The sequence below is a fragment of the Mesoplodon bidens genome, assembly GCF_964165515.1.
Source record: "Mesoplodon bidens genome assembly, chromosome: 1".
Lineage (NCBI taxonomy): Eukaryota > Metazoa > Chordata > Mammalia > Artiodactyla > Ziphiidae > Mesoplodon > Mesoplodon bidens.
In genome coordinates this window covers 38,599,584-38,613,305 of record NC_138176.1, presented here as the reverse complement: position 1 = coordinate 38,613,305, position 13,722 = coordinate 38,599,584, and the positions used below count along the sequence as shown (strand labels likewise).

General features: G+C 41.3%; 1 protein-coding gene and 1 long non-coding RNA gene across 3 annotated transcripts in view; one reads left to right on the top strand and one right to left on the bottom strand.

Moving 5' to 3' along the window:
* The window catches only part of LOC308625643, a 23,181-nt gene extending 22,383 nt beyond the window's left edge, over window positions 1-798 (bottom strand). For both annotated transcript variants that reach the window (XR_014017128.1, XR_014017129.1), the window contains exon 1: window positions 43-798. This is a non-coding gene — a long non-coding RNA (uncharacterized lncRNA). The remainder of the gene's footprint in view (window positions 1-42) is intronic.
* Window positions 51-13,722, top strand: LOC308625616 (interferon-induced protein with tetratricopeptide repeats 1-like). The gene is made up of 2 exons (XM_081250041.1): window positions 51-130; window positions 11,198-13,722. Exons 1-2 carry the CDS (start codon window positions 126-128, stop codon window positions 12,630-12,632), a joined length of 1,440 nt encoding a protein of 479 aa, XP_081106167.1. The 5' UTR covers window positions 51-125; the 3' UTR covers window positions 12,633-13,722.

The window sequence follows — 13,722 nt, the reverse complement described above, 5'->3', positions numbered from 1 at the left end:
CCCCACCCCACGTCCCTCTTTTATAGCTCCTTCAGTACTTACCTTGAGGTAGACGTGAAAGACTTCTGAAGGGCAAATCAGCTTGGACACCAGCTTTTCAGAACAGCAGAGAACAGATCACCATCATGAGGTCAGTGAGATACCTTGCAAGCACCCTCGATCTTGAAACCAAATTGTAAGCTTAGCTTCTTGGGTGCAGGCAAGTTCCAGAGTTGTCCTGTTGCTTGTGGACTAAACATGCCTTTACCAATAGGGGTACTTTTTATTTCTGTGACTTTTTCTGGTGTGTGCACTCAGACTCCCTAAGCTTCACGGGTGGAGCTGGGAGCCAGGAGCTGGATGTGAGGGAGGCTTGGCAGGAGTGGTTAGATCCAATCAGGTACGAAGTTTGCTGGTTCAAAGTCAGATCTAAGCAAATTACTCTTTTGAGGCTTTTTCTGTTGTTTTCTTTGAAAGAACTAAGAGGGTTTCTTCTTGTCATTTTAAAAGGAAACATTTCTTTTCAGCAGATGTTATGAAAGATGAAATTGGTAGTAAAAAGGCAACCCATGTTGGGAATTTTGCCCTGAAAGTTGGATCACTTCAAGGTGGGAAGTGGAAAAAACAATCCTTACAGATGGACATTTTTTCCATTTCTTATATGAAAACAAACTGGAAGCTGAGAGTTTATTTTTTATCCCTGTAATGAGAACTTGTGAGCAGCAGAAAATAATTTCTCTTCAAAACATAATGACCTAATCTCTTTCCTAATACTGATCTAATTTCTAATGAAGGAAAGCAGAGCAATGGTTGCCCGGGGATGGTAGAGGGTGAGACTGGGCTTGACCAGGAGAGTACACAGGGGATGATGCAAAGAGTCTACAGGGAGATAGTGGTGGTGGTTACATGGGTATATACATTTGTCAAAATTCATCAAACTACACTTTAAATGGGTTCATTTTATTATATGTAAAGTACAATCCTAGTAAACTTGATTTTCAAAGATGCATATAGACCTGCTTGAGTTCTAACATCAGTTAGAGCCTCAGGAAAAATACAGCTGAGAGAAAAGGAAAACTTTCCCATCAGACACCTATGGGAAGGGATTGAGGGGTTGACTGGCTGGGGAGGGAGCATCCTAGTGACCATTCCGGGAATGAGGACAGGGCGATCCCAGGGCTCCCAAATGCTCTGCAGGCTTGTGTCTGGGGACGGGGTGGATAAGAGGAATTCACTGCTAAACGCCTCAGGTCACTTCCCCTATGTGATGGGCTTCAAGTCATGAGTGATGTGAATCATAACTACATGAATGAGTTGACCAGAGAAACCTAGCCCTACCCAGTGCCTCGGTAGCCAGTCTGCCTAAGAAGTTTGGCAGTGATCTGTGCTTGGGTGTGTCCAGAGCCACGGACCTGAGGAAGTCTGAGGGAGGCTCTCTGGACTATGCTGGACGGAGGCCCACATCAAGGTGCCCTGTTCTCAGAGGCTGTAGGAACAGGGGCAAGTTAGGCTGTTCCTTCTCAGCTGTGCTAAAAATTTCCAAACGGGGAAGCCACCTGGGGAAACACCTCATACCTGCTGGCTGGCTAATGAGTGCCCTCCTCTGCCCCATCCACTGAGGAACCTTGTTGGCCCCTTTGCACACCCAGAATTCACTTAAAATTATAACACTGATATGCAAGTGATCATGGCAGTAACAGTTTCCTTGTAGTTGGAAGTGCACTCTGTCCAGGGCTCTACACGCATCATCTATTATCATCCTCCCAGTAGCCCAAGGAAGGGAACGCTATTATTTTTTATTAGCCTCATTTTTTTAGATGAGAAAAACAGGCCTCAGGGGGCAAATTACTTGGCCGAGAAGTCATATAGAAAGTGTGTCAGAGCAGGGTCATTACTAAGGTGCCAAACTCCAGGGCTGAGCTGCTTCTGGGTACAAAGGGCAAACGGGTGAAATGTATTAATGCTTTTAATTATGCTCACATTAGAGAGGATGGGCAGGGACTGGGAGGTCTGGACCCTCGGGTCCCTATTTGGAGAGGGAGGATCAGTCCTTAGAGTGCCCAGAGCCACACCTGACATGAAGGTAAAAGTGGATCTCCCTACGGCACAGTTTCCTATCATTTGGATGGAAGAAAAACGGAAATTTATTCCAGGCCATTTTAGAAATGAGGAAATGAGGCTGTGATGTGATTCAAGAAATATCCCAGAGCTGGTCAAAGAGAAAACCGAAGTCCAGGCTTTCTGTGGTTATTTTCCTTTCTTCTAGATGTCTGACTCACTGTTTGATACATTACATGATCTCCCACAAATGGGAAACTGCTTTTCAAAATACCTCCAGGGACTTCCCCAGCAGTCCAGTGGTTAATACTCTTCACTTCCATTGCAGGGGGCATGAGTCCAATCCCCTGGTGGGGGAACTAAGACCCCGCATACAGTACTGCCAAAACAAAACAAAAGAAAATAAAAAACAAAACAAAATACCTCCAGGACTATGCTTCTCAAAAACATGATACAGGGACTTCTGCAACAGAATTTCCAGGGTGCTTGTGAAAATGCAGAGTCCGGAGCCCAAGCCCACCCCTAGGTTGCATCTGAATCTCTGGGAGGAGGGCTTATAATGTGTATGGCATCCACAATGCCTTCTTTCTAACTCTCAAGCACAGTTGCAGAGTCTGTGTAGAATGGTACTCCCAGTGGAGAACTGAGCTCAGCTCTGCATGTTCAGTTTCAGTTCCTCCTCAGCAGGAATCTTGATAGCGTTGCCTCAGTTTTGTTTTCCTTTTCCATTTTATAAAAGCACAGACCTAACAGCTAGCATCCTGAGTGGAAACCTCCTCTGCATTTGCTTGCAGCCCACAGCAGAAAATAAAATCGGCCTGAACCCCAGCTTTTCAGAATTGCAGGGAAACGGCCATCATGAAGTAAATATTCCCTGGTTCTCTGACAGGAAGTTGAGAATCTCTCCCAAATCATGTTCTTGAGAGCAACTTCCTGAATTATGCTGATTCCGTTTTTGCTAGTAGATTGAATATGCATTTCACTAATCATCTATCTAATCTATCTTACCAATTCATGCACTTTGATTTCTGTGGCTCTGCCTGATTTACAGAGTCAGGTGCTGAGGGATGTGCTCCCAGCAGAGCTGGCAGCTGGCAGCTGGGAAGGGATGTTGAGAGAGCCTAGGAGGGTATGCTCAGATCCTTTCAGGCAAAATCTGGTCAGTGAGAGCTGGGGCCTGGAGGAAAGTTGCTGCAGGTCCCGGTCCCCCTTTTGTTTCTTATATTTGAAAGGACAAAATCAGAGCTTTGTGTGTTTTGTTATGGTTCCTGTGGTTATTTTAAAAGCATGCTTACTTCTCAGCAAATGTGCTAAGGATTAGTTCAGAACTATGAAACTTCATAATGAAGTCGCTTTTGCCTTGAAATGTGCTCTGACAGGACTGGGGAATATGTCTACACGAACCATCTTCTTACCGACCTGCTAGACTTCCCGTGTGAACTATAAACAGGGAGTAAGTGTCACAGAGTCTCTCAAACTGCGTGGCAGATTCTCTGTACCACACCCGCCCCGAGTGCTCTGTTAGAACCAAATTACTGGGCCCTGCATTGGGAAATCCTGATTGAACAGATCAGAAATAAGGCCTAGGAAAGAAATATGTATTTAAAGGGGACAGCAGGTACTTCATTCACACACTAAATGCTTCCTGCATTGTACGTGTATAAATGTGAGTGGAGGAAGCCCAAAGTGGGTAGGGAGTGGGAGGGGTGGGATGTTGACAGAAAGCAAGGCTTGCCTCTTTAAGGGATGTTTTAGGGAGAAGAAACTGGTGATCGGAATTCACTGCCCCAAAGTGAAGTCTTCCCAGAACATTGCTACTCAGTGTGGTTCAAATCTAACACCCCCTGGGAGGTTGCTACCAAGGCAGCATCCCAGACCTACTGAATCCAGATCAGCATTCTAACAAGATCCTCAGGTGATTTGGTCCTTGTGCACACTAAAGTGTGAGAAGCACTGCTCTGGAGAGTTCCTTGGCTCACTTTTTGAAGTGATGGGCTCCTTGGGTTGTCCCTGTCTTGAACAACTAACTGGGCATGAGGTCTGCCTGGCCCTTCACAGAGTCATATGCTCCACAGAAGCATCACCACAATGTCCATGGTCAAGCTGCCTCAGAGATTTCCCTTGAAACTCCTACTTTTACCATTTAAACAGGGCCTCTTTCAAGACTGTACTCTAGTCATGGCTTTGACAAGGTCCTGGAAGGAGATGTGCCAACTACCATGGGGTGTGTGGGCAATGCCACCATCCAGGCGGGTCAGCAGAAAGGAGAAGGAGGAAAGACTGTAAAATGGGTTGATTCTGGATATTTCCTAAGGACTAGCAATGCTGGTTTTATCTGCTTTGGTCACAGCTGCAGCTTGAGGCCATGAGAAATCTCTTCCTGGGCGCAAAGGGCTCTTACCTCCCCAATTCTTTCTATGAGATACCAAATCTCCAGGTAGGAAGGGCACTCAACTCTCCACATTTCACCTGAACTTAGACATTCTCTTTACTTCAGCCAGCATCCTACCTGCTTGCTTGTTCCCTTAAAGATCTGAATTTAATTATTATTCAGCAATTTATTAAATTTTATACACTATATGTGTATATATAGAGATAGAGTATGTATATCTGTATATATATATATAGAGAGAGAGAGAGTATTTAAAGCAACTTTCAAAAACATATGAGATACCTTAAAAAACTAAAAATACAACCACCATATGACCCAGCAATCCCACTACTGGGCATATACCCTGAGAAAACCATAATTCAAAGAGTCATGGGGTTTCCCTGGTGGCGCAGTGGTTGAGAGTCCGCCTGCGATGCAGGGGACACGGGTTCGTGCCCAGGTCTGGGAAGATCCCACATGCCGCAGAGTGGCTAGGTCCGTGAGCCATGGCTGCTGAGCCTGTGCGTCCGGAGCTGTGCTCCGCAACGGGAGAGGCCACAACAGTGAGAGGCCCGCATACCGCAAAAAAAAAAAAAAAAAAAAAAAGAGTCATGTACCACAATGTTCATTGCAGCATTATTTACAGGACATGGAAGCAACTTAAGTGTCAATCAACACATGAATGGATAAAGAAGATGTGGCACAAATATACAATACAATATTACGCAGCCATAAAAAGAAACGAAATTGAGTTATTTGTAGTGAGGTGGATGGACCTAGAGTCTGTCATACAGAGTGAAGTAATTCAGAAAGAGAACAACAAATACTGTATGCTAACACATATATATGGAATCTAAAAAAAAATGGTTCTGATGAAACTAAGGGCAGGATAGGAATAAAGACGCAGACATAGAGAATGGACTTGAGGACACAGGGAGGGGGAAGGGTAAGCTGGGACGAAGTGAGAGAGTGGCATGGACATATATACACTACCAAATGTAAAACAGATAGCTAGTGGGAAGTAGCTGCATTGCACAGGGAGATCAGCTCGGTGCTTTGTGACCACCTAGAGGGGTGGGATAGGGAGCGGGGGAGGGAGACCCAAGAGGGAGGAGATATGGGGATATATGTATACATATATACACTTTGTATACACATGTATTCGCTTTGTTATACAGCAGAAACTAACACAACACTGTAAAGTGATTATACTCCATAAAGATATTAAAAAAAAAGTCTTAGAGCATGTAAAAATGTGTTAGCATATATTTAAATAACAGAAAGGTGGTGAAATAATTTATGTAACTAATAAACTTAAGAGTGCAGCTATCTAAGAAAAACACATGAGATAAATTAGTAAGTGAGGAAAGCTTGGCAAATGGAGTTTTAGCTTCAAATGTTTTATTTTGATCTACTCAGTCAAATATGTTTACATTGTTGTAAATGTATCAATTACAGAACTGACATGTAAACATGTCAATTCACAATAAATATGTAATGAAAATCTGCAGGGCGTGCGGGGGACCAAGTATTTCATGTACCTAAACTATATAGAAGAAAAAGGGAACAGATTTTCTAAGATAATTCTTTTCTTCATTTTATAATTGACATACAAAATTGTAAGATATTGAAAGTGTGCACTGTAGCGATTTGATATATGTATACCTTGTGAAAAGAGTCCCCCATCTAGATAATTAACATACCCATCATCTCATGTAGTTTTTTTGTGTGTGGGGGGTGAGACCATTTATGTTCTACCCTCTTAGCAGATTTCAATTACACAACACAGTGCTATCAACTGTAGTCACCATGCTTTACATTAGCTCCTCAAACCTTATTCATCTTATAACTGAAAATTTGTACTCATTTACCAACCTCTCTCTATTCCCTGCTCCCACCCCTGGCAACCACTTTTCTACTCTGTTTCTATGAGTTTGAATTTTTTTTTTAGATTCCACATATAAGTGATACCATGCAGTATTTGTCTTTCTCTGTCAGGCTCATTTCACTTAGCATAATGCCCTCAAGTTCCATCCATGTTGTCACAAATGGCAGGATTTTCTTCTTTTTTATGGCTGAATAATACTGGTCAGAAACATGCTTGATATGATTTCAATCTTCTTAAATTGTATTAAGGCTTCTTTTGTGGCCTAACATATGCTCTATCCTGGAGAATGTTCCATGTGTGCTTGCGAAGAACATGTATTCATTCTGCTGTTGGATGGAACGTTCTTTGTGTGTGTGTGTGTATCCATATATCCATATATCTATATATCTATATAGATATACATATAAAGTCAATCTGGCCTAATGTGTCATTTAAGTCCAATGTTTCCTTATTGATTTTCTATCTGGATGATCCCTCCATTGTTGAAAATGTGTTACTGAAGTCCTCTACTATTATTGTATTACTATCTATTTCTCCCTTCAGGACTATTAATATTTGCTTTATATATTTAGGTGCTCATATGTAGGGTACATAAATATTTACAGATATTATATTCTCTTGTTGGATTGATCCTTTTATCATTATATAATGACCTTCTTTATCTTTTATTATAGTCTTTGTCTTTATCTCTTATTATAGTCTTATTATAGTCTTCTTTATCTCTTATTATAGTCTCTTATTATATATTTTGTCCAATATAAGCCTGCTTTCTTTTCGTTTGCATGGAATATCTTTTTCCATCTTTTCACTTTCAGTCTATGAGTGTCCTTAAAGCTGAAGGTAGCATATAGTTGGGTCTTGTTTTTTATCCATTCAACCGTTTTGTGTCTTTTGATTGGAGGATTTAGTCCATTTACATTTAAGGTAATTATTGATAGTTATGGACTTACTATACCATTTTATTCATTGCTTTCTGGTTACTTTGCAGTTACTTTTTTCCTTCCTTCGTCTCTCCATCTCTTCTGCTGTGATTTGATGACTTTCTCTAATGATATGCTTGGATTCCTTTCTCTTTATCTTTTGTGTATTTATCATAAATTTATGCTTTGTGGTTATCATGAGCCTTATATAAAACATCTTATATTTATAATAGTTTATTTTAAGCTGATAACTTAAGTTCAAACACATACTAAAGCTCTACCTTTTTAACTCTCTCATCCTCCCACGTTATGTTTTTGATGGCACAATTTGTATATTTTTACCTTGTGTATACATTAACAAATTCCTGTAGCTATAGTTATTTTTTAAACTTTTGTCTTTTAACCATTATACTAGATACATAAATGATTTACCCATTAAGGCTAGTATTTTGGGTCTTGGGTGTTGAATAACAGTGGTGAGAATGGACATCTTTGTCTTGATCCTGATCTTTGAGGAAATGCTTTCAGTTTTTCACCATTGAGAATGATGTTTGCTGTGGGTCTGTCATATATGGCCTTTATCACGTTGAGGTAGGTTCCCTCTATGCCCACTTTCTGGAGAGTTTTTATCATAAATGCGAGTTGAATTTTGTCAAAAGGTTTTTCTGCATCTATTGAGATGATGATATGGTTTTTCTTCTTCAGTTTGTTAATATGGTGTATCACATTGATTGATTTGCATATATTGAAGAATCCTTGCATCCCTGGGATAAATCCCACTTGATCACAGTGTATGATCCTTTTAATGTGCTGTTGGATTCTGTTTGCTAGTATCAGGTTGATGATTTTTACATCTATATTCATCAGTGATATTGGCCTGTAATTTTCTTTTTTTTGTAGTATCTTTGTGTGGTTTTGTAATCACGGTGATGGGGGCCTCATAGAATGAGTTTGGGAGTGTTCCTTCCTCGGCAAATTTTTGGAAGAGTTTGAGAAGGATGGGTGTTAGCTCTTCTCTAAATGTTTGATAGAATTCACCTGTGAAGCCATCTGGTCCTGGACTTTTGTTTGTTGGAATATTTTTAATCACAGTTTCCATTTCATTACTTGTGATTGGTCTGTTCGTATTTTCTATTTCTTCCTGGTTCAGTCTTGGAAGGTTATACCCCTCTAAGAATTTGTCCATTTCTTCCAGGTTGTCCATTTTATTGGCACAGAGTTGCTTGTAGTAGTCTCTTAGGATGCTTTGTATTTCTGCAGTGTCTGTTGTAACTTCTCCTTTTTCGTTTCTAATTTTATTGATGTGAGTCCTCTCCCTCTTTTACTTGGTGAGTCTGGCTAATGGTTTATCAATTTTGTTTATCTTCTCAGAGAACCAGCTTTTAGTTTTATTGATCTTTATTTTATTGATCTTGATAGTTATATCTTCCTCTCGGATTGATCCCTTGATCATTATGTAGTGTCCTTCCTTGTCTCTTGTAACATTCTTTATTTTAAAGTCTATTTTATCTGATATGAGTATTGCTACCCCAGCTTTCTTTTGATTTCCATTTGCATGGAATAACTTTTTCCATCCTCTCACTCTCAGTCTGTATGTGTCTGTAGGTCTGAAGTGGGTCTCTTGTACACAGCACATATATGAGTTTTGTTTTTGTATCCATTCCACAAGCCTGTGTCTTTTGGTTGGAGCATTTAATCTGTTCACATTTAAGGTAATTTTCGATATATATGTTCCTATTACCGTTTTCTTAATTGTTTTGGGTTTGTTTTTGTAGGTCCTTTTCTCCTCTTGTGTTTCCCATTTAGAGAAGTTCCTTTAGTATTTGTTGTAGAGCTGGTTTGGTGGTGCTGAATTCTCTTAGGTTTTGCTTGTCTGTAAAGCTATTGATTTTTCTGTCAAATCTGAATGAGATCCTTTCCGGGTAGAGTAATCTTGGTTGTAGGTTCTTCCCTTTCATCACTTTAAACATACTGTGCCACTCCCTTCTGGCCTGTAGAATTTCTGCTGAGAAATCAGCTGTTAACCTTATAGGAGTTCCCTTGTATGCTATTTGTCGTTCTTCCCTCGTTGCTTTCAATAATTTTTCTTTGCCTTTAATATTTGTCAATTTGATTACTATGTGTCTCGGCGTGTTTCTCCTTGGGTTTATCCTGCCTGGGACTCTCTGCACTTCCTGGACTTGGGTGGTTATTTCCTTTCCCATGTTAGGGAAGTTTTTGACTATAATCTCTTCAACTATTTTCTTGGGTCCTGTCTCTCTCTCTTCTCCTTCTGCGACCCCTATAATGTGAATGTTGGTGCATTTAATGTTGTCCCAGACGGCTCTTAGGCTGTCTTCATTTCTTTTCATCCTTTTTTCTTTATTCTGTTCCACAGCAGTGAATTCCACCATTCTGTCTTCCAGGTCACTTATCCGTTCTTCTGCCTCAGTTATTCTGCTACTGATTCCTTCTAGTGTAGTTTTCATTTCAGTTATTGTATTGTTCATCTCTGTTTGTTTGTTCTTTAATTCTTCTAGTGGTTGGTTCTTTAATTTCTCTAGGTCTTTGTTAAACATTTCTTGCATCTTCTCGACCTTTGCCTCCATTCTTTTTCCAAGGTCCTGGATCACCTTCACTATCATTATTCTGAATTCTTTTTCTGGAAGGTTGCCTATCTCCTCTTCATTTAGTTATTTTTCTGGGATTTTATCTTGTTCCTTCATCTGGTACATAGTCCTCTGCCTTTCATTTTGTGTATCTTTCTGTGAATGTGGTTTTCCTTCCACAGGCTGCTGGACTGTAGTTCTTCTTGCTTCTGCTGTCTGCCCTCTGGTGGATGAGGCTAAGAGGCTTGTGCAAGTTTCCTGATGGGAGGGACTGGTGGTGAGTAGAGCTGACTGTTGCTCTGGTGGGCAGAGCTCAGTAAAACTTTAATCTACCTGTCTGCTAATGGGTGGGGCTGAGTTCCCTCCCTGTTGGTTGTTTGGCCTGAGGTGACCCAGCACTGGAGCCTACAGGCTCTTTGGTGGGGCTAATGGCAGACTCTGGGAGGGCTCACACCAAGGAGTACTTCCCAGAACTTCTACTGCCAGTGTCCTTGTCCCCGCAGTGAGCCACAGCTGCCCCTGGGCTCTGCAGGAGACCCTACAACACTAGCAGGTAGGTCTGGTTTCATCTCCTATGGGGTCACCGCTCCTTCCCCTGGGTCCCGATGTGCACACTACTTTGTGTGTGCCCTCCAAGAGGGGAGTCTCTGTTTCCCCCAGTCTTGTCAAAGTCCTGCAGTCAAATCCTGCTAGCTTTCAAAGTCTGATTCTCTAGGAATTCCTCCTCCCTTGTCGGACCCCCAGGTTGGGAGGCCTGACGTGGGGCTCAGAACCTACACTCCAGTGGGTGGACTTCTGTGGTATAATTGTTCTCCAGATTCTGAGTCACCCACCCAGCGGTTATGGGACTTTATTTTATTGTGATTGTGGCCCTCCTACCGTCTCACTGTGGCTTCTCCTTTGTCTTTGGATGTGGGCTATCTTTTTTGGTGAGTTCCAGTGTCTTCCTGTCGATGATTGTTCAGCAGTTAGTTGTGATTCCAGTGCTCTCACAAGAGGGAGTGAGCGCACGTCCTTCTACTCCACCATCTTGAACAAATCTCCTAGGAAACTCTTACGTAGCATGAAATATGTATGCTCTAAGTGTTTTCCATAGATAGGCTTATTATTTCTCACCAAATCCAGTGTGATAAGTCTATTATTTTCCCCACTTTACAAAGGAGACTCTGAAGCACAGAGAGGTTGCATGGCTAGAAAGTGCTGGGGCCAGTGTATGAAGCCAAGCAAACTGCATTCAAAGGCCACATGGATCTTAGAAATACAGGAACTCAAAGGAAGATCAAAGCAGGCGTGCCCTTTTCAAGGCTAAGCTCTAAATATGCGGTGTTTTGTCTGGCTTATTTCTATTGGCTCTTTGTCACCTAACAAAGAAAATCTGCTTTTGTTTTTAAAGTAATAATGCTGATGAAGATCAGATCAAGGATAAGCTGGAACAGTTGAGATGTCACTTTACATGGGAGTTGGCCATCAAAGACGATGAAATACCTGATTTAGAAAACAGGGTCTTGGACCAGATTGAGTTCCTAGACACCAAATACAACATAGGAATATACAACTTACTGGCCTATGTGAAACACCTGAGAGGCCAGAATGAGGAAGCCCTGAAGAGTTTGAAAGAAGCTGAAGACTTAACCCAGCAAGAACATGCCAACCAATCAGACGTGAGAAGTCTGGTTACCTGGGGTAACTATGCCTGGCTGTATTACCACATGGGCCGACATGCAGAAGCCCAGATTTACCTGGACAAGGTGAAGAACACTTGCAGGAAGCTTGCAAATTCCTCCAGCTACAGAATGGAGTGTCCTCAGATGGACTGTGAGGAAGGATGGGCCTTGCTGAAATGTGGAGGAGAGAATTATGAACGGGCCAAGGTCTGCTTTGAAAAGGCTCTGGACGTGGACCCTGAAAACCCTGAATTCAGCACTGGGTATGCAATCACCGTCTATCGCCTGGAGAGCTTTCACAAAGAAGAACGAAGTCCTGGGGCATTTTGTCTGAATACCCTAAAACAGGCTATCAGGCTAAATCCAAAAGATGCATATATTAAGGTTCTCCTTGCCCTGAAGCTTCAAGCTGTAGGACAAGAAGCTGAAGGAGAAAAATACATTAAAGAAGCACTGACCAACGCGTCTTCAAAGATCTATGTCTTTCGATATATTGCCACCTTTTACCGAAGAAAAGGCTCTCTAGGTGAAGCTCTTCGGTTCTTAAAACTGGCCTTGGAAGCAACACCCTCCTCTGTCCTCCTGCATCACCAGATGGGGCTTTGCTACAAGTCACAAATCATCCAAATAAAGAAAGCTACAAACTGGCAGCCTAAAGGACAGGATAAAGCAAACATCAACAGAATAATACAATCAGCCATACATCATTTTGAATTTGCTGTGCAACAAAAGCCCACATTTGAGTTTGCTTACATAGACCTGGCAGAAATGTACACAGAAGCAGGTGACCACAAAAAAGCTGAAGATGCTTATCAAAAGGTGTTATGCATGGAAGCACTCAACAAACATATGCTGCAACAGGTACATTTCCACTATGGCCGATTTCTGGAATATCAAAAAAAATCTGAAGTTGATGCAATCAGCCATTATTTAAAAGCAGTAAAAATAGAAAACGCATCATTAGGAAGGGATAAAAGTATCAGTTCTTTGAAGAAATTGGCTTTAAAGAAACTTCAGAAAGATGCATCAGATATAGAAAGCTTGTGCATCCTTGGGTTCATCCACAAAGTAAAAGGAGAAATGAATGAAGCCCTGGAGTATTACGAGCAGGCCCTGAGGCTGGTTCCTGTCTTGGAGAACTCTGTGCTTGTGACCGACCTGTAGGCATTGAAATATGGACCACTCTTACATATCACTTGATTTTACGTCAACATATACTAATCATCTTTTCTGCTTGCTGCTTTCAGAAACATATTATGTAATTCACTGCAATGATGTAATCTTTGAACAATTACTCAAACCTAATAAAACATTGGTTGTATTGAGAAAATAGTGAAACAGACTACACAGGTCTCTGTGTGTGTGTGAGAGAGAGAGGAACAGAGAGAAGAACCATTTCTCTGTGAATGTTATATAGTAGAAAAAAGAAAGTTTGTTGAGTAGATTTGTAGCAAATAAAACACTGGCCTTGACATGGAACCAACCTAAATGTCCATCGACAGAGGAATGGATAAAGAAGATGTGGCACATATAAACAATGGAATATTACTCAGCCATAAAAAGAAACCAAATTGAGTTATCTGTAGTGAGGTGGATGGACCTAGAGTCTGTCAGACAGAGTGAAGTAAGTAAGAAAGAGAAAAACAAATACTGTATTCTAACTATATATGGACTCTAAAAAAAAAAATGATACTGATGAACCTAGCTGCAGGGCAGGAATAAAGATGTAGACATAGAGAATGGACTTGAGGACATGGGGTGGGAGGGGGAAGCTGGGGTACAGTGAGAGTAGCATCGACATATATACACCACTGAATGTAAAATAGTTAGCTAGTGGGAAGCAGCAGCATAGCACAGGGAGATCAGCTCGGTGCTTGTGTCCACCTAGAGGGGTGGGATAGGGAGGATGGGAGGGAGGCTCAAGAGGGAGGGGATATGGGGACATGTGTATGCATATGGCTGATTCACTTTGGTGTACAACAGAAACTAACACAGTATCCTGAAGCAGTTATACTCCAATAAAGATCTATTTAAAAAAACCCACTGGACTTACATAAAATAAAATGTTCAGTTCATTCATTTTATCAATAAATAGTTTTCAGTGCTAGATACCAAAAATACTATGGTGATGTAGGGGAGGGAAAATTCTTTTTCCTCTACCCATTTTAGGTTCATTGGCTTGGGCCTTAACTGAAAAAAGACAGATTAACAAGAGAAAAACAAACAAGTTTATTAACACTGCATCAGGCATACA